The following is a 20,198-nucleotide window of genomic DNA, read 5'->3' as shown; positions in this document are numbered from 1 at the left end:
CCTCCTCACAAGTCCTGGCGACTTGTATGTGAAAATGTAGAGAAAATTACGCCGCTGACCTTCGCAGGTTCAGGGTCGTAAATGCGGGCGGCGACTGATCGATGAATTTAAAAATATTGGGTTTATATGCAAATCTGGCCGATTTCATCCCTTAGCTCAACGTTTTTCGGGTGACAAAATTAATTAACGGTTTCCTTACGAGAGTGGCGGAAATTGTACAATGACTAATTACCCGCGACATCTACGTAAGGGCCGACTAAGAAAAATTATGGGCGCGAGTCGACGCTCGCCGGCGGGCGGCGTCGCTCACTCGTCACGTACGTCCTTCGAGTACCTAGGAGTACTGAGATCGTGTAATTGATGAAGCAGTACCGCAGTGTTTCTGGGCCAGCCCCACGAAAAACGCACCTACGAAGGCGTGCGAGGCATCGACGGATTCGTGGTTGAATTACCTATCGATACAGCACACCCCCCGCGTGGTGGCGCTCTTCATGGCTGAGGGAGGGGCGTTCCCGCGGCGGCCGGCTTTGCGGGCCCTAGCGGCGCGAAGGTACCTCTCACCCAGAAACAAGGGTACTACAAAGTTAGCCTGGATGATAAGGCGTCATATGCCAGTGGTTAACTCGGCATATTTGAGGCACCAGGCCTCCGACAGCGCATATCAATCCTTCGGCCAACTACCGTTGGGGGGCTCAACTTTGAGGCGCCCCGACGGCCTGAATACCTACTTGACGTTGGTCTAAGAATATGAACTCGGTAGATTGGTAATTTAACTACAAAATAAAAGCTTAATATAAACCCATATTACGCGGGGAAGTTACTCGATTCTAATATATAAACGTATTGGTCGCGCAATCTTTCTCACGTTAACAACTAATATAGCTCGGTGTCGCCACAGGCACATACTTACGACTAGTTGGCGGATGTCATTCCGTCAACCAAACATATAGGCAGTAATAATTGCTTAGTACATACTCATACCTAGCCGATCAAAGATTTCCCGCACTTTATTCCAGTACGTGGTCTCCTTGATCGACCAAAATCATTGATCCGATTCTCCCGTCGCGCGTGAGCGTGATGCCGTCATACACGCGAGCGAGAGGGGCTCTGTCACTGCAAAGCGAGCAAATTCGTATCTCGAAATCGGTTTCTACACATACGACAGAGACGCCGTCGTATGTGCGAGCAGGAAAGCTGCCAGAATACCGATTCGGAAACGCCGCGCGCGGAATGACCGCGGATATTAATAATCGAAATTGAAATGAAAATTAATTGCGCGGGATCGTGATTATAATCGGATCGATGATTGCCTAGGTGTTGCTATGCTTTGTGATTGCACATACGTGCAAAAGGGAGCCTTCGCAACAGGCCTATGAGCATATATTAACAATTACTGTGCCGTGTACGTGCGACGCGCAGCGACATCGATCTATATGCACTTATCACTACGTACATCCTAACTATCTAATTACATACCCTCAACGCCCATCCATAAGTCCCCCTTTATTACTATTTAATCCTTTGCCTTACATATAATATTTTACAATTTACACTATACATTATTATAAACAAATCATATTTAATTTAATTACCCTTTACCATATTTGACAACAAAACAAAAATTTAATCTTATACTATATTACCTATTACCTATTATTTACATGGTCAGTGGCGACCGACTTAACCATCCACAGTTCACTCTGAGAAGCCGTGGGGCCTGTCAGAGCAAACTGCGGGACTTTACATATGAAATATTTTGTTCAGCTTTGCCAAGGGTCATCATCATTTCATCGGTGGCGCATTGACTACCAGGGTCAGACCGAGCGGCTGGGTGGCACTACTCCTTATGGGAGCGCCCCCCACAGGGGCGGAAAAACCTGTCGGTGACAGTATCCAAAATATGTTTAAAGGATCTTCCGCAAATCCGTTTGGGTTTTCCCGATTAATTGCGAAATCGGTGGGTATTAAGCTGGATTTAGATATATTATATAAGTAGGTGCATAACTAGTATGAACCATTCTGATTATTTTTTTATTTTTGAAGAGACGACGCTAGTGTTCTTAAAGCACAATGCAACTCGACGCATGTGGCAGCAACATATTTTTTTCAAGCGTCGCAGTTGCATCGGCCAATCTGCGAAGCTCCATTTGATAACGTTTGTTTCTTGGTTTGTTAATTCGATATGCGACGCATGAGGCGAGGTCTGACGCGCGAGCTCACGCATTACGTGCGTCCAACGCAACATTTGCGTTGTCATTAGATGGCCATTAGATACTATGAGCATGATAATCAAATGTGGTAATTAAAAGGTAATTAACTGGTCCACAGTGAATGAGTTAATTTGTATTAACGATTTTTTACGAATATTTCGGCGAGTTCATTGCAATTTTATTTATGCGTTTGTCGCTCGTTTTGCGTATCGTAATTTCGATACTTACGAATAAAAGAATAAATAAATTGACACTATTAATTTGTCCACGAACAAAGTAGGTACATTTAGAAAAATTTGAATTGAATAAGATTGAAGAATAAGAAACTGCTAGACGGGTACCTATGTACCACGATTGAACAGACCTGCATTTGACAAGAAACATGTTGGTACATACCTATCCCCATCAATAAAACATTGCACATTTGAACCGGCTACAAGGTCTGTTTGAATTAAACATGTAAAGCGCATCAACTAATTGTGCTGATGACGAGGATTGATTCTCCAGGAAGAGTCACGATGCTATGACTTCAGAGTAATTTTCCTTCAGATAGTGCCATTGGAAACATTACAAAGATCATCGTGGTAATTCAAGATCATCAGAGCATTGTCGAAACCTTCATACTAAACGATTGTATTTTAATTTATTTATTAACTTAAAGAGTGAAAAATATCGTAATTAGGTAGGAGCGGTCTTAAAACATTATATAAAATAAATATTATATAAATAGTGGAATAGTTTTCACCCGCAAATAGAATTTACAATTCGAGAAACTACTCTCATCCATAATTAGTACCTATACATTATTGGTACTTACCTTAATTGTAATGTATATCTTCTTCTCTCTTCTTTGTCCATACTTTTTCCTGAACATAGTATTGTAGTATACACGGTGCATCCAAAAATCCCTGTCGGTCGCCCTAATGGCCTAATATAACATTATTATAATATGAAAATCACTACTATATTACTACGCCGTGGAGAAATAAAAAAAAACTTTTTTTTTTTTTAATATCTGTACTTATAAGAATAAAAATATGTGGCTGCCCATCGTGAATCTCAAACATGCCTAATTTATTTAAGTAATACCTACATTTACAGTCCCATATAGATGACAGAACGTGCACAGTGAATGGAGTCCCATTAGAGAGAACACATTCCATTATATACTTGGGTTGCGCTCTGGATGATGACTGGAACCATACCACGGAATTGAGATGCCGAATCAAGAAAGCCAGGGTGGTGTTTACTCGACTAAAAAAAGTATTATGTAGCCATGATATACACCTGGGAATCAGAACTAGAATGGTGAGATGCTACGTCTCCTCGGTCCTCTTATATGGAGTAGAGGCTTGGATGCTCACAGAAACGATTCTCAAAAAACTTGAAGCTTTTGAAATGTGGGTGTATAGGCGCATGCTTCGTATCAGCTGGAAGGACAAAGTTACAAATGTCGAGGTGATGTCAAGGATGAAAAAGACCAAAGAAATAGTCAAACTAATAAAAACCAGGAAACTGGCATACTTTGGCCACGTCATCATGCGGCATCCCGAGAAGTATCGCCTTCTACATCTCATCATTCAAGGGAAGATCTCCGGTAAGCGAGGCCCTGGTAGAAGAAGAACGTCCTGGCTCAAAAACCTCAGGGACTGGTTTGAGCTCAGCACTCCATCCCTATTCAGAGCAGCGACGGACAGGGGCCAAATGGCCAAATTCATCGCCGACGTCTGATAACGGATATGGCACACAAATAAGAAGAATACCTACATAGCATTAGGTAAGTTGAACTTACAATATAAACTATATCATTTATGGATTTATGTACTTATTATGTGCAGGTAAGAAAATTGATCATCGTATTATCTGGTACCTATCATATTCTAGCTTTATTATGAAAAGTTTGAAGCTGTTTGCGGTGATAATAAACGCTAGATTTAACGCCAAATGCCAGATGCAAATTTTTCAAATTAGTCTCTTCACAGAAATTATTATATATATTTTATAATCAAACATTAATTTCATTATTCCCTGAGTCTCTTATTCAAAAATGCTAGATCCGCTCTTTATTGTGCGAATGGTGCTACTGTTCACTGGTAACGATACCTAATACTACACTGTCCAAATGTAGGTGTATGTATTATTATTCTTTTCAATTACTAATCTTTCACTCTCGAACAAGAGCTAGTTTTCACCATAAATATTTTTACGAGTTTTCATAGAGAAATTAGCGTTTTTTTTATTTTAAAAAATGTGGAAAATTGTTCCTTTTTATTTACATACTAATTGTGGCGATTTGACGTCAGTGACTAGATTCCATCTAAGACTAATAAATACACGTACATTACTAGACAGTGAAAAGATAAATGAGTTTGTCGAGTTATTTTTGATTTTGTTTCGTTTGTTAATTAATATAAATGGTTTAATATGCCATCAATCACTTGTCCTGGCTTCCAGTTGACTTCGCCAAGTCGGCGAGACTCTACCTAGGTTTCCACAACCACCCGTCATGTATTTCGTGTCCGGAAACTTGTTCGTATGCAGTTCGCCGTATCACATTGAAATTCACCGTGAAATGTTGTATCGGAAATATATGGGATGTATATTAAAGACGGTCCAACCTCTTTGGGTCGTATAGTAATGACATCAAATTCATGTCGAAATAAAACACGGTTCTTGTCAGTTTACACTTTACAGGAAGCCAGCAGCAAACAAATTTCGAAAATAGCCGATATACTGGACTATTTTTTAGGTTAGGTTAGGTTTTCATTCTTGAATTCATGAATTTTTCCAAAATCAGCCATGAAAATTGAATTTATTTAATCTAATAAAATTGGAGACTAGACTAAGTCTAGTACACGGTCATATAAATTTGAGTTTCCTCATCTCCGCCTGCCATGTATATGCAGCCACGGTTTGTGCACGGCCGCCTTCCATTACGCTATAAACGTGTCAGAATGAAAATATTTTAGTGCCATGCTGCCTTGTCCCGAAACGATGCTGCACGGGACTGATGTAACAACCATGCACCTTAGTGCTAAAAGAAATGGTTTTAGAAAATAAAAAGAATCTTGACTTGCTCTGCCATCATTTATCTTACCATACCCGTGTACTGAAGCTCTGCCGAAACAGAGGAGTCAGGAGTTGAAAGTGATGAATCTAAGGAGGGATCGGAATTATCCCGTCCTCCGGTCATCTCTTTCTGATAAGATAGCTCACGGTGAACTGTGTCACGGTGAAATGTTTTACGTACAATTTACATGTAACCTATGTATGTGCAGCCAAGTATTATGTACTCTATATTATGAGAAGTACAAATATGAGACTAAAAAATGAGATGACTTTCATTTTCTTACATATTTTAAAATAGTAATCTAGTTGCGTTACGCTGGCATGCCCCCCACGTACTCCACGCATCACAATAGTAAATTTTAACCAATTACTGAGTAAATTTTACGTTACATTTCAATTAGAGTGTTTGTGTGTCGAAATTTGTGCTCGTTCAACCGCAGTTTTCTGTCGCACAAAAAAACCAATTTTATTGTCGCGTGTAATAAGACCTCAAGAATAAAAAAATCTATTCAAACATAGGTACTATGTCACAATTTTATTTATTTTGACAGCATTGTCCGAAAATAGAATGATTATAGGATCTACTAACATATTATGTTTTGCATGATAGCAGTGGCGAAGATCAGATATAAATAAATAACGCACACTAAGCATTGTCAGTTAAACGTATTTGCTTTCATTGAAATAAGACTACAATGTGTAGATAGTGTTTGTTAGTTTTTAAAATTCAATGAAACCCTGCCTAATTCAAGCCATAATAAATAATAGTCAAAAATATTTATCTATAAAATATTTAAAATTATTCCATTAAACCATAAATCATTTTAGATATTTTATAGATATAAGAATATTTTTTATCGATAATTGTTTGTTTTTTTTTCGACCATGTCCGATCCTAATAGGATCATATGGGCCTCCACAGAGTAGTGGTTTGTATTAACAGATTTTGTTTTTTTACGAGAAATGGATGTCAGCCACTTGCTCAACCTATTAAGTCCATACCCTGACTCACACACAAATTGAGAAACAATATGTGTAGGTACTTGCCAGACCCAAGATTCGAGCCTGAGACCCACGGCGTGATAGTCCAACGCTTAAGCCGCGCGGCCACCGTTTGGTTTAGGCAGGGCTTAATGAATTTAAGAAAACTAACCGACACAATCTGCAATATTCTTAATTCAGCGACAACATATAAGTATGACTGAAAAAGTGTGCACTATTTTTGCCGGATCGCCTATAAACATGAACTGTTATGGTTTGGTTTATGCAAACTTTATTTGAATTTTAAAAACTAATTAGTACCATCTGCAAATTGTATTATTAGTTCAATGAAAACAAACAACACCCACGGTGGCCGCGCGGCTTAAGCGTTGGACTATAACGCCGTGGGACCGAGGTTCGAATCCTGGGTCTGGCAAGTACATATTATATTATATTGTTATTCAATTTGTGTCTGTCAGAGTATGGACCTAATAGGTTGAGCAAGTGACTGAAATCCATTTCTCGTAAAAAACAAAATCTGTTAATACAAACCTCTACTCTGTGGAGGCCCATATGGTCCTATTAGAATCGGACATGGTCTGGAAAACAAATAAGTATGACTGACAAAGTTTAGTATACTCTTTTTATGTCGAATTTTAACAGCCTACCTCCACCCCTCGCCAATGCATCATTCTGTAGCAAGGCTGACTATAATCAAGCCGCAACACTAAATTGTTAATTACGATGGTAGTCCTAGTTATTGATTATCTTCGAATGCAATGATAGCCTGTTCGCAGTAAATGAACATTTTCGATTGCATATTCGTTCAAACCAATTAGCGTACCTTTTACCGTTTATTTCTATATGAAATATTCGTATTTTTTTTACAAACTGTTTAACTGTATTCGTAGTATGAGTAAAAACCTAGCACTATGTTCCGTGATACGGTCTGACTTTAGTGGACTTTGATAGTATATGTACAATCAGATCTGACGCATCTGAGGAATATGTGTCTTTCAAGCCTTGTCAGCAGATAGGTCTTCTATATAGGGGCTGACCTCAATTTAGTTAATATCCATCTACATACAGCGCAGTATTCAATTATCACATACATCAATAAATACCCGACCTCAATTTACCTATTAAATATCCATTTTACCTACAACCAATCAATATCCAATTATTTAATACTCAAAAAATAGCTGATCCGCAATAAGTTATAGAATGTTCATTTCAACGCATTATTGAATTGTGCGTATGCGAATAAATAACGGATCGCAATTGATTGGATAAACAGTCTCTCTCCACGCCTCGAACTGAATAAGTCTCTCATCGCGCCTCGTACTGAGCATTGTCTCACCGCATCTCATCCTTGCATTGTTTAACTGTCGCACATTACTGTATAGGTATCAATTATTGTAGGTATATCCAGTAATAAAGTCGTAAAGTACAATCCACCCACACGGCAACTACCAATCATACATCATCAACACCTGAATCCCAAAGATATATTATTTGAGTCATATTACATTCTTTTTCATTCGGTGCGTTCTTCTATTGAATATTGGCGAACAACTTGCAGTATACTTCCCCATTATGGGCCATTGAAGTTAATGGCCTCACCATACCACTCCAGCTCCGCACCACACCCGGCCTTAAACGAAAACATCACGAGATCCTACGTTTGATTGTGAAACATTAGATTTTTTTATAACTTAGAATATCTCAGGAGTGGTGTACTTTGACTGAAGTTAAGAGTGTATTTGTAAGAGTCAACACTATCAACAGTGTAGTCCATTAATTGGTCTAGTTTAATCAATGTCAGTTTGGTAGTTTTTTTAAGTTTCAATGAAATAAAGACAGACAGACAAATGTACACTACACTAAAAAAACTATATGTTGTGCTTATCACGGAAATAGTCAAAACAAAAGGCAAATATTTTTAAATCACAAATAGAGACATCAATTTTATTATAATAGTATAAATTTAGCTGAACTAGTCCCCCTGCGACTTTAGGTGAAAATCAAGTGACGATATCTTTCACCTTCTGTCGGTTATCGATGTCTTTTTATGATGTACAGCAGAAATACGCAGAAACGACTCATTAGCAGACCTATGAATCACAAAAATAAGGCAAGTAGATTAGTTTTTAGGCATGGCTGTGAGAAGGTAAAATTCTCGAGTATGGATAAAAATACTTACATAATAATATGTTTAATATGCGTTAAAGTATATCACAGAAATAATTCGTGCATTCAATATTGGTGATATTTGAGTATTTATGTTTATTCATATAAGCCAAAACTGACTTCAAAGTGACGACTAGGCTTCCCATTGATATATTATAAATCTATTTTGTGGGCAGAACATAGTTTTGTCTTACCAAGTATTTTGTTACATTTTATAATAATTCTAATAAGTTATAAACTTCATTCCTATGTGGCGTCAGGATCTCTCCATATATTAGTTTTGTGGTACTTCAAATTGTTACTAAATGATTTTAAAATAGATTATCTTCTATTTAAGTAAGTTGTCAAGGTATGTTTCTAATGTACCTAGTAATCGTGCATATCGATTCGATGTACAAATATTTATCTTTGCTTAGAAAATTGTAACTATCTGAGCTCTTATATTACTATGTAGTAGGTATTAAAAAGATAAATTGTTTTAAAATTTATTAAAACTGCATAATATAAAAAGGTATGAAACCGTGGATATGGTATATCTAATAAAATAAGTATAATATGAGACTATAATGCAATCAACTTTCAAAAAAATCGCTTATAACCATATGCGATTATTGCACGAAAATGACAGCAGAGTTTTAAAAATTTTATTTTTATTATTTCGTTTTAGGATTTAGACTTAGGTGGTCCATTTTCCTGTTGCTAAGAACAAAATAATAAGATTCAACCAATCGAGATAAGCTTCTTTTAGTGATGTCCCTCGAAATAAACAACTACTGGTTCAAAAATAATAATATTATAATATTAGAAAAAAATACCATGTTTCAGTGCCGCCTTTCAATATTTTATCGATGTTTACAATAATATAATATTACATACAATTATATAAGTGCAATTATATCACAAGCAAATCAATATAGGTTAACACTATTCATAACAAAAGAACAGGATATTTTACTGCAATATAGTGAAGAGGTTAAGAACTTGTGAGCGAAATGCATAATGCGATCGCGCTACAAAGACGCAAACTCGTTCACAATCTGTGTGCGTCAGAGAGGGACAGCTTATGAGCTACAGACAGACAGATAAATCAATACAAATACATACTTAATGTACATAACATTCTTAAATCAAATTAAAATAGTATTTATCTATTTTCATAATTATTATATACCTACATATTATAATAAAATATCAAAATATTATAAGCATAATATAATAATTATTAGAAAACCAAAAGACATGTTGTAGTCTAATGTAATCGAATCTGTACAAATTTAACCGAGCCTGTGGTGGGCGAGTGGCAGACTGTCCGTTTGTGATAGTTTATATCATGGGTTCGGATACTATACCTGACTAATTTTGCTTTCCATTCTCCGGATACCACACACCCGGTTTTAATCTCGGTACTCAAATAATTCACGTGAAGCTTCTGCAAGTTTATATGCATTATGCATGTCTCGCGAGCAGTTACCCAAGACTGATTTTTGCTTGAATCAAATTAGTTCCTGTGCATGTATGTACCTACCTCATAACTTTTACCTTTTAACTTTAACCTTTTTATGAAGCAATCATGATCTACACCGGGCTGTAAAAATACTATTTTAAACCTCCATGGTAGCGATTGCTACTATTGGTAGTGATAATGAAAAATTGACTGAGTTAACCAAGTTTTATTTCATTGGGTTTGTCGCAAATCATTATCACATTGCATCAGACACCCCAATCTCTTACTGCGTGACGTCATATATGGATGTCCCCCATACTGTAGTCATAGTGTTTAGTAAAAAATATTGAGCTTCTACTGGTACAGTCTTAGGTACTCACAATGAGGGTCGCCGTTGTATAAATTCATTTGGGTTGGTACATCGTACTATTAAAATACTATTATGTAGTAGGTATTTTGAGTTTATGAATTGAGTTGCCTAGAGTTATCTCAATTATTAATGCCAAGTAAGTGATTCTAAATGCATTAATCAATAAAAAAATAGTTGAATCAAAAATAACTTTTAATTATGTTAAAACCATTTCGAAAAATCACTCTTTGATAAATTATATTTTTTGTCCCTAAGGTCTTTCTAACACACCAGGAATCTGTATTTTTCTCACACTGTCAGAAAGATACATACTTAACGAGATCCATAATATTATATACTTAAAAATCACTTATTAATATTCATGATTACTATATTTTTTTGATTACGTGTTCTAGTGTTTTTTTCTATTTATTCAAAATTTTTGGAGTATGTGAGTTATGAGTGTTATGACCCTAGGCTACTCAATACGAGAAAGTTCTTTGAAACGACTTACTGAAATTATTCATGATTTTTATAGATAAATGTACGTTTCATAGTTTAGTAGGAGTATTCATGAAAAAAATGTTTCAAAAAACTCTTTCAAAAAATATTTCAAATTTGAGCTAGATTCAGCTGATGAATAATTGTTTGCATCCAAGGAACATCACTAGCGTTGATATCATATTACACGATAAAAACGCATTTGGGATGCGCATCTATTCGGGTTGAGTGCATTCAAGTTGCTATATGGTGTGGTGTTATGATTAATATTATACTTAATCACTTTAATATAATATGACGAATGACATAATATAACACTAATTAAAAATATTAACCACATAGTTAATGTATATCATATAAAAATATAATCAAAACTAATTTTATAAATGTAGATAAATTAATCAGTAGGTAGGTACACAAGTGAAATATTTTAACATTCCTAGAATCACGAAATAATGATTAACATACAATTTACATTCAAACCTGGCAATTAATTAGAGACTTTATTACTTACATTACTTAATCTAGTGCTACAGACCATTCAGATTCGAGGCATCTGTATCCCAGCCTTTCTCTCCAGTCGGTCACACTCAGCCTCTATGCATTCCCCTCGACGTTATCCGCCCGTCTTCTCCAGGGGCACCAAATGGATCGAGTGTCTACTGGAGTTCCTTCGTAAACTATATTATGGATAACTTTAGATCGATCGCATCTAAGAACGTGACCAATACATGAAAATGTTTCATCGGCTGTGGCGGTGCGAATGTTTCACATTAAGTAGTCTGTGGAATTCTTTAATAATTGGTTTTATTAACCCTTTTTTAATTATTAATCGTCATGGAAAAATAGCATTTTCTTCAGTATCTTTGGAAGGTACTCGTATTTTTACATCGTTTTTATTAGGTCGTTTTCTTATTTGTCCGGTGGTTGTTTGTCCAGTACAATCAATTTTTTCCGGTACAAATCTTGTAATCAATTTTTAATTAACTTCCCGACTAGCTAGACATTTGAAACTTTTAGAATATGTCAGACCACGATGCCAATGCATTTTTTTTAATACTTTTAGCCATCTTTAAGTATAATTAAATTCATTTTCAGTTAATTCTATTTTGTATGAAAAGTTATTTCGGAAGAAATCCGTAATCCAATCCACTATTATTGGTTGCTAGGAAATTATTAATATATACGTGCGTTACTATGGAAATCAATATGAGTGTCAAAATGACATTTCAGTATTAATTCTATCAAATACAATTCTCTTTGATCGTTTAAGCTAGTCGAGTCAAGTTTATATGATTCAACAGAATATTTAAAAATGTTGTATATAAAAAGTTCTTTTTATCTTGTAATTATTATTGTTATTCACAAAAACACACAACAGTAAGAACCTACTTATCACAACTTCAATTTTCTACTATGCCTCACCTATCACAATAATTGCGATGGTGTCAATACCTACCGCTGCTAAATAAATTAAAATCAGACTGATGTCAGTGATATCAATCATACAGAGCCGTTCATTTTCTTATATAATATGTATATAGTAAACGCCACTAAAACTAGCAGGTCATAGCTTCAAATAGTATGAAAAAAAACTGAAACAAAACTATTTAACATATAGATCGAATCTTCCAGGTTTCGAGTAGAAAGGTAGTATGCTAGAAAACAGTTACTTGTAGATCATTACTCTGTTGAAAGCATTTAATAAAGTAAGTAAGTATCATTAGTCCAAATTTGATTGTTTATCAAAGCATTAGTGTATTGTAAAATACACTACGGTACAAAAAAGGGCCCCTTGTAATAATAGCCTTAGAGTTAGGTCTTTAGTTTCAATAGTTGTTATATTTTTTAAGGTAACCACAATTAATTATTTCATATTTACTTATAAATAATTTAATGTGATGGGTATTTAAATAAATTTTATTTATCAGTTTCTGGTTCTTATATAATAAATGAGTCCATGTGATCTAACATTAACTTTATACGTGTCATTTAATTATTGTACAAATTACACGACCAATTCGCAGATTCAATGACTCCCCACGGTCATCTGCCCCGATCATGAAATTATCAGTTAAAATTGATTTGTCCATTCGTGATGAGAATAGTATAATTTCGATTTTATTCTGAATCTCAAATAACATTATGTTGATTGTTTACCTTAATTGCCATCAGATCGTCTGGTCCGACCGTAAAAATGTAATTTTAAATCATTCCCTATAGTCGTGGCTAAAATAGAATAAGTCAGTCGACGATCAGTGAAGTTGGTCGAAACCGGTTAATATTTTTGACAAGAAGCGAGTCTAATGTGTAGATTTAAAATTAAGTTTATCTCTCTTTATCCATTATTTTAACATAAAACAATAATACGAAACAAAAACTAGTTAACAATGCAGTCAGAAACCTGTTGTTTATCCAAATAAAGTCACCGATACTTTGACGAAAACTATTGGTTATTGCCACCACGTTGATTAATAGAGATTTTTTTGTTTACTTATCATTGTTAACAGTAAAAACACACTGTATATTATACACACCAGGGCTCGAAATGGACCGGAACGCACCGGAGCGCCGTTCCGGTTCATACAATCCCCAAAATTATCGCTCCGTCTCGTTTAAATATTAATTTGACCGCCTGAGCGAGATATGTCATATTATAAAGAAATCTAACACAATCATTTTTTTTAATACATATATGTATAGAATTAGATAAGTAACAGTGTTAATATTTTCGTAAAATTATCCATTTCGAGCGCTGATACACACCATACAAAAAAAGTATCAACACATTCAAATTTGTAGCTGAATCGTGTAAGGTTGACGACTGTCACGATGATCGGCGCGAATCATTGAATATAATTATTATGAGTCCGCTTGTGTAATAGTCCTTTACGCTTTAATAACGTGAACATGTTAACATAATATTATTACCTAAATGTCATTTAATTGTATCAACCGAAAATACATACTTTAGGCATTCAATTAACCTTCATATCTATACTTAGTATTTTTCCATATTAGGTAAAAGATTGATTATCGCTATGCGGATTTCGTCTATAGACTGTCATTCGAATACTTACACAATACATACCAAATGTAGGTAATCATTAGAATCATAAAATTGATCATTACTGATTAACTGCATAAACACTCGAATCAATTCGAATTACGTTTAATTGGATCGCTGTGTGAAAGTGAAAGTGAATAATGTACGAGTATTAGGCACTTGTATGACGTGCTATTGAAAAATTGTACGATTTTAAGGCCATGCAATCTTATTTCAAATAAAATATTCATACATCTTTCATCGGCGATGGTGGTGTAATGGTCAGCATAGTTGCCTTCCAAGCAGTTGATCCGGGTTCGATTCCCGGCCGTCGCACACTTTTTTTGATTGATTTTATTTTAATTGATTAAACAATCGATTCTTCATTTTCATCAGAATCCGATGTAAATCTAAAATAACCACTTCTTGTTATTATTTCTCGAACAATTTGATCGCTAATAATTATTCAGATCACTCTATTAACTGTGTAATCGTAATGCCTCTAGGTTACTATTGGTTGTACGATTATCAAAATAATTTTTCAAATATGACTACCTCGTTATCCGTTTAGAAATAGTTGTTTTGATACCAAATAAATACATATTATTCTTTCAGGCCTCTATATCAATGTCAGATTTAGGTTGCTTCAATAGTACCTATCTATCATTTACTGAATCTGATTCACCGGTCTACAGTTTACGGGTCTTCCCGCTGCTCCCGTTTTCCTTTACAGTTGGGGTTACCAGAGAGAATCTAAAACATTGAAAGGAATATAATATACAATTTGATAGACCACCAAATATAAAAGAGAGTATATTTTCCACCACGCTGTCTTCAAACAAAATAATTTGTTTAAAAAAGGGGGTCACTCTGGTGACCACACAAGAGTATAAGACAATATTTTTTTTATTGGAGATATAAATTTGCAATTCACATAACTATTTCTCGGTCTGCTCTAGTTCCTACCTCGCTTCCACTTTTGTCACCATATTATCATCATGCATTCTCTCAGTATCACCTGCTCAACGCAGTTTGCGATTTACAGCATCTACCAACAGTTTTGTTCTTCAATTAGGTTATCCATCTCATGTTTCATCAGTTGTGTTCTCTCCTTATAGTCCAGTGCGTAAGGCGCTGGGCTTTCATCTGGGGGCTTCGGTAATCGGTAATCGGTAAGATCACAATATACTTATGTGATTTTCTCAAAGTCTGGGTGTTTTTTATTATTTCTGGTCTATTACTAAATACACTACTATCATTGGGCCTCATGGCTTGTTGTAGTGTTAAGACGGTACTTCAGTGAAACGGCAAATAATTTTCAACTATAGGTGCGACGAAATTTGGGACTGGCTGTCAATCGGAGAGTGAAAGTCAAGCTGTGAACGTGATGGCGACGGGGGAATTAATTCTTAAATCGTGTAAAGATGACTAAAAAATGTTACCCATTTACTTGAAAAAGAAAACATGTCAATGAATATATTATTATTAGTAATAGAACAATAAACATAACATTAAATGGACGCATGTTGACTTTTTATGACAAATTATATTTTGTTCTGCACGCGTCATTTGCACAATGTTCGCGTCGAGTAGTCACGGTCCCCAGCAGTATAGCCTTAAAAGTAATATAATATATATTTATTTATATTATTATTATTGCCAATTATTCCCAGTGTATATCTTACAAAGATTGCCAATAATTTATCAGTGTAATTTGTTTAATTTGATATTGTTGCTTATTTCTTTATCGTTTATTTAAACTACATTACATAAGGAAAGCGATTTTAAAACAGTGGAGCATTGTGGAATTAAAACTGCTATGTATTGGTGTAATAGTGGTTTAATACGCCTGTTGTATGTATGTTGCAGATCATTACTCCATTTAAAACAATTTGTAGGCCCCTATAATAAAATTCATTCATTCATCTATTTAATGTAATGGGATCATTGTTTTTGTACACTCCAATTATGATTTTATATCAGTAGGCACTAAATCGATTAGGCAGTGGTCATTTTCCATGAGTCCATAGTCAGATGGTACTGTCCAGGTAGAATTCCATATCATCTCAGTGTTTATTTTAAACGAATTTGTAGTAAGTAAATAATATATTATGTGGTAGTACGTGCAGTCCCTTATAAAGCTATCATTGTACATTTTCCTCTAACGATGAAATATCCATGGTTCCCACAAAGGGGGGGGGGCTGCCAAGGCTCCAGCCTGGGGTCCGGGCTTAAGAGGGGGCTGGCATGGCGGATCGACCAGCCAAGTAAGATAAACACACATCACAAAATTGCACTAATAGTAAAATAATGTCACCTCGATTTCACTTCAACAATCTGACATTTAAAATTATGTGGTTGGGCGATGTAATTTTTGATTATTGCAAGTTGGTGTATTAAAATATCCAAAAAACGCTGAAAAAATACTTACATACCCTTAATTTTACCCTGAACACCATTTGGAATACGCAACTGTAGATCGTCACACTGCCTTTACCCTTCGTGATAGGTAGGGGGACCGCCAAAGATTCTAGCCTGGGGGCCCGCTTCAGGATGTGGGGGCCATGGAAATACCTATACCTTTGTCATTTGTGTATCCAGATCTGTCATAGTTTTATTTTTCATAATATTCATTAATAATAATTTCATTTAATAGGTACGACTTAATATTCACAAGCAACTACCAGAATTATAATATAAATAAAATTGTATATTATGATTTTATTTCTAATTTACTTATCTAGGTACCTATTTTATTCCATTTTTCTGTTGTATTCCAGTGGGTTTTATTATATATTTTGAATTATTTTATTTAGACATGAATTTGATCTCAATACTATACGGCCAACTGCATATTTACAAATTTCCGAATACGGGCACATTTATCAACATTTTCTTTTGTAAATATTCCCTATGTTAAACTAAACTTTGAATCAATAATTTACACGCTTCATAATACAGTTATTTTTGACAAGAATGCTAAATCATTTAACTCACGTGCAATCAAACGATATGCTATTTTATATACCTGATGGTAAATACACACATATAAAATAAACCTATGTAGGTTCCAGTGGCGAAGGGTGACTTTTGGAAAGAGGTAGGCTGTGGAGATCTGATAAAAAGAACTCACTATTGTCAGGTATACTTATGAGAAATAAGAAAATAATACGATATTACTACTAATGAATGACAACGACACAATAATTTAATGAAACTTCAAAAACTCACTGACAACATATTAAAATAATTAAGCAATCAGTTTAAATAACGTATTTTTTCAAAACATTTAGGTATACACATAAAAAATCATTAGATAAAAGTTTATTTTTATTTTTAAAAACAGTCTTTATTTATTAATATTCGATTAAACACCATAGAAATTATTTTTTTAAATTATCTAATTATTGATTATTTAGTTTTAGGCTCTGCGATCGGAGCTTACCTTAGTTCATACAATTTAATAGACTGAGTGGCGCTACGTGATGTAAAGTCTATATGAAAAAAAATGAGAATTATTTGAAACATAATCCGACCTTTATTTTCGCCAAGACAGATGGCGCGTTGTGGTATATTTTTTAAAACCTTTGCGGATTGTTTTGTAATTATCTGTGTAATACATTTCTACACATACGGCATCTCTCGTTGGCAAAATAAATTATTTTATAGAATATATAATCAAGTGATTATATAAATAAGTCAATATGCAATTAAAAAATATTTTTCTTAAGAAGGTAGGTTTCAAATAATCGCCTAGTATGGAGTCTTCGCCACTGGTAGGTTCAATACGTTTATATAATAAATACAATAATACAATTATTTCACCTTACAAAATTGAGTGCACGAGTCCAAAACAAAACAGTAATAAATCATCATTGTTACGTACCTACTTCCAATTATAAAAAAAAATTATTCATCGTTATAGGTACCTACCAGTTACTAACTATTCTACAATCTCATACAGTCTTTTCTGGGAAGACTATCTCGATATCGCAGTTCCGAGAAAATAATTAATACGCAAAACAGCACAAGAAACCAAAATAATTATAATCATAATAATAATATGATATTAAACTAGACCTTTGGCCGGTGTTTCCTCAACTCATCATCGTTACCATATTATATATTATTATCTCACTAAATTGAGTACGATAATTATATTATATTTATATTTGGTGGAAAGCCCATCCGAGGATGTAAGAAATAATAACGGCCGTTAAAAGGAATAATTACAAGATAAAAAGAACTTTTTACATACAACGTTTTCAAATTTTCTGTTGAATTATTATGATCAATATGCTCAAACTTGTACTTGATATGAAGTAAATAAAAAACAACCAACAAATATAGAATACTGAAATTTTGACATTTCATTTTCATTTTTCCGTTTGATTTACGGATTTTTCTGAAATAAATTTCCATGCAAAACAGAATTAACTGAAAATGAATTCAATTCTGCTTAAAGATGGCTAAACGTATTAAAAGAATGAATTGGCATATTGGCATCGTGTTCTGATATATTTTAAAAGTTTCAAATGTCTAGCTAGTCGGGAAGTTAGTTAAAAATCGATTGCAAGATTTGTACTGGACAAACAACCACCGGACAAACAAGAATACGAGCTAATAAAAACGTTGTAAAAAGGACTTAACCCACATAAATCAGTTTTTGTTATGGTTTTCTGTCAAACCTAAAATAAGAATCAAGAAGCGGGTAATTAACCGGTTAAGTGCCCAGAGCGTCTTTGCACGCCTTAATTACACCGATTCTTACGTTAATTACTATCAATTAACTAATTGCGGCATAGAAAGGATTAAAGAAAGCCCAATTAAAACGATGAAGTTTTTTTCATCATTTCACTTCCATTTTTCAAAAAAATACAAGCTTAATATTTAGATAATAATTCGGCATTTGCAGCTAACATCATTTGGACATCGCTTGTAGTTATGTTCTATGTTATTATCAAATAATAACTATTTTGAAAAAAATAAGGGTTAACTAACACATTTTTCCTTTCTACAGTTGAATGTACTATGCTTTATGCCAGCATATATAAATATTTAGGAACGTGCCACATGTAAAATAATAGAAAAGATTTCTTAATGTCGGTAGCTACTTACCAAATTCCATCATTTTTTTTAACACAGGCAATGAAATAATATCTTAAGTCATATTCAAATAGTCAGAATATCTTCTAAAGCCTTCTTCCTTCCTTCATTTCCCTATTATTTTAAGGAACCACCACAAAATATAGTATGTATTTGTAATTTAATAAATAACTATTTTTCGGTATGTAATGCGAATATAGAAACGATATCTTTTCTTTTGTTTTGTTAATCTGTCATTATTTCACTTCAAAATATAGTTTTTGAAATTGGAACTGAGCACTGAGACCCGTGCGTACTTCATGTTTCAAAATGGCTATATAGTGTGTTCCGTAGTTGGCAGGGCCTCGGGACGTGATAAATAAATTAATTACCTACCGAGGAAAAGCCTTTTCCGGATTATTACATATTAAATACATCCCCATTGGGTAACTGTCGAGAGAGACTGATATGATCTATATTATAAATAAATGATTTTTTGAACAAAAAAAGAAATTTCTGTTAGTTTTATTAACTCTTTTACGGAGTCCCAGATTGACCTATATTAGCACAGGTCCATTAAAGAGTTCATTCGGCTCTGAAGACATTTAGAATATTACAATAGTTATTGCCAATTCAACAATTTGCACTAAAATTGTTTTGAAAGTGTTTGAATACCAAAAAAAAAATCCCCTACTCCTCTATTCAGGCACGCACACAGAACAATGGTATGTGGTGTACATTTAGAAAAAAAAAACATTCGTTAAATAGTTAATATCAATGACCACTGGATACCTACTAGGTACATACTTCTGATCTGATAGCTACTACTTACCGCGTCTCAATGTTCCTAACACGAATCTGCGCAATTTTCCTGGTATATTTCTCATTACCTGACACTCATGAGTTAACAACAGTCCCAATTATTATAACTGTGTGTTTTTTTTTATAAATATTTTTTTCACCTTCCGCTGTTACGTCCCCCCGTAATCCCCCCCCCCCCCAGTATCCGAACGTGTGTATTAATTCGATATACTTGTTATATGTATATTACTTAGTTTTTGTCCTTAGGTGGAGCACAATGACTCCGTGGTTATTGATCCTGTGGCGGATGTTGTGTATCTGTGGTTCCATAGCTCTATGGTATCTTCGTTTAGTTTTTGTTTTGCGTAACTCAGAGGGAAGTGTGTATAGGTTAAAGGTCTTTTGTCTGTTGTGGCTTGTTTAGCGTATTTATCAGCTTCCTCGTTTTCGGCTATCCCTGTGTGACTTCTTATCCAGAAGAATCTGGGGTTTGTTCCTATCATTCGAAGCTGTGTTGACAGT

At 34.5% G+C, this 20,198-nt stretch overlaps 1 protein-coding gene and 1 non-coding gene across 2 annotated transcripts; both read left to right on the top strand.

Annotated features, from left to right (window-relative positions):
• Positions 1-3,515: 3,515 nt before the first annotated feature.
• LOC147063499 (uncharacterized) lies at positions 3,516-3,941 on the top strand. The gene has a single exon (XM_085959419.1). The coding sequence runs from the start codon at positions 3,516-3,518 to the stop codon at positions 3,939-3,941; it is 426 nt and encodes a 141-aa protein (XP_085815545.1).
• A 10,113-nt stretch (positions 3,942-14,054) lies between these two features.
• Positions 14,055-14,126, top strand: TRNAG-UCC (transfer RNA glycine (anticodon UCC)). Its single transcript has one exon. It is a non-coding gene; the product is annotated as a tRNA-Gly (tRNA).
• Positions 14,127-20,198: the final 6,072 nt, after the last annotated feature.

Source organism: Rhyacophila brunnea, unplaced genomic scaffold (genome assembly GCF_057557595.1).
Source record: "Rhyacophila brunnea isolate RB1 unplaced genomic scaffold, BYU_Rbru_1.0 scaffold_9, whole genome shotgun sequence".
NCBI classification, from domain to species: Eukaryota; Metazoa; Arthropoda; class Insecta; order Trichoptera; family Rhyacophilidae; genus Rhyacophila; species Rhyacophila brunnea.
This window is presented reverse-complemented; position numbering and strand designations above follow the sequence as displayed.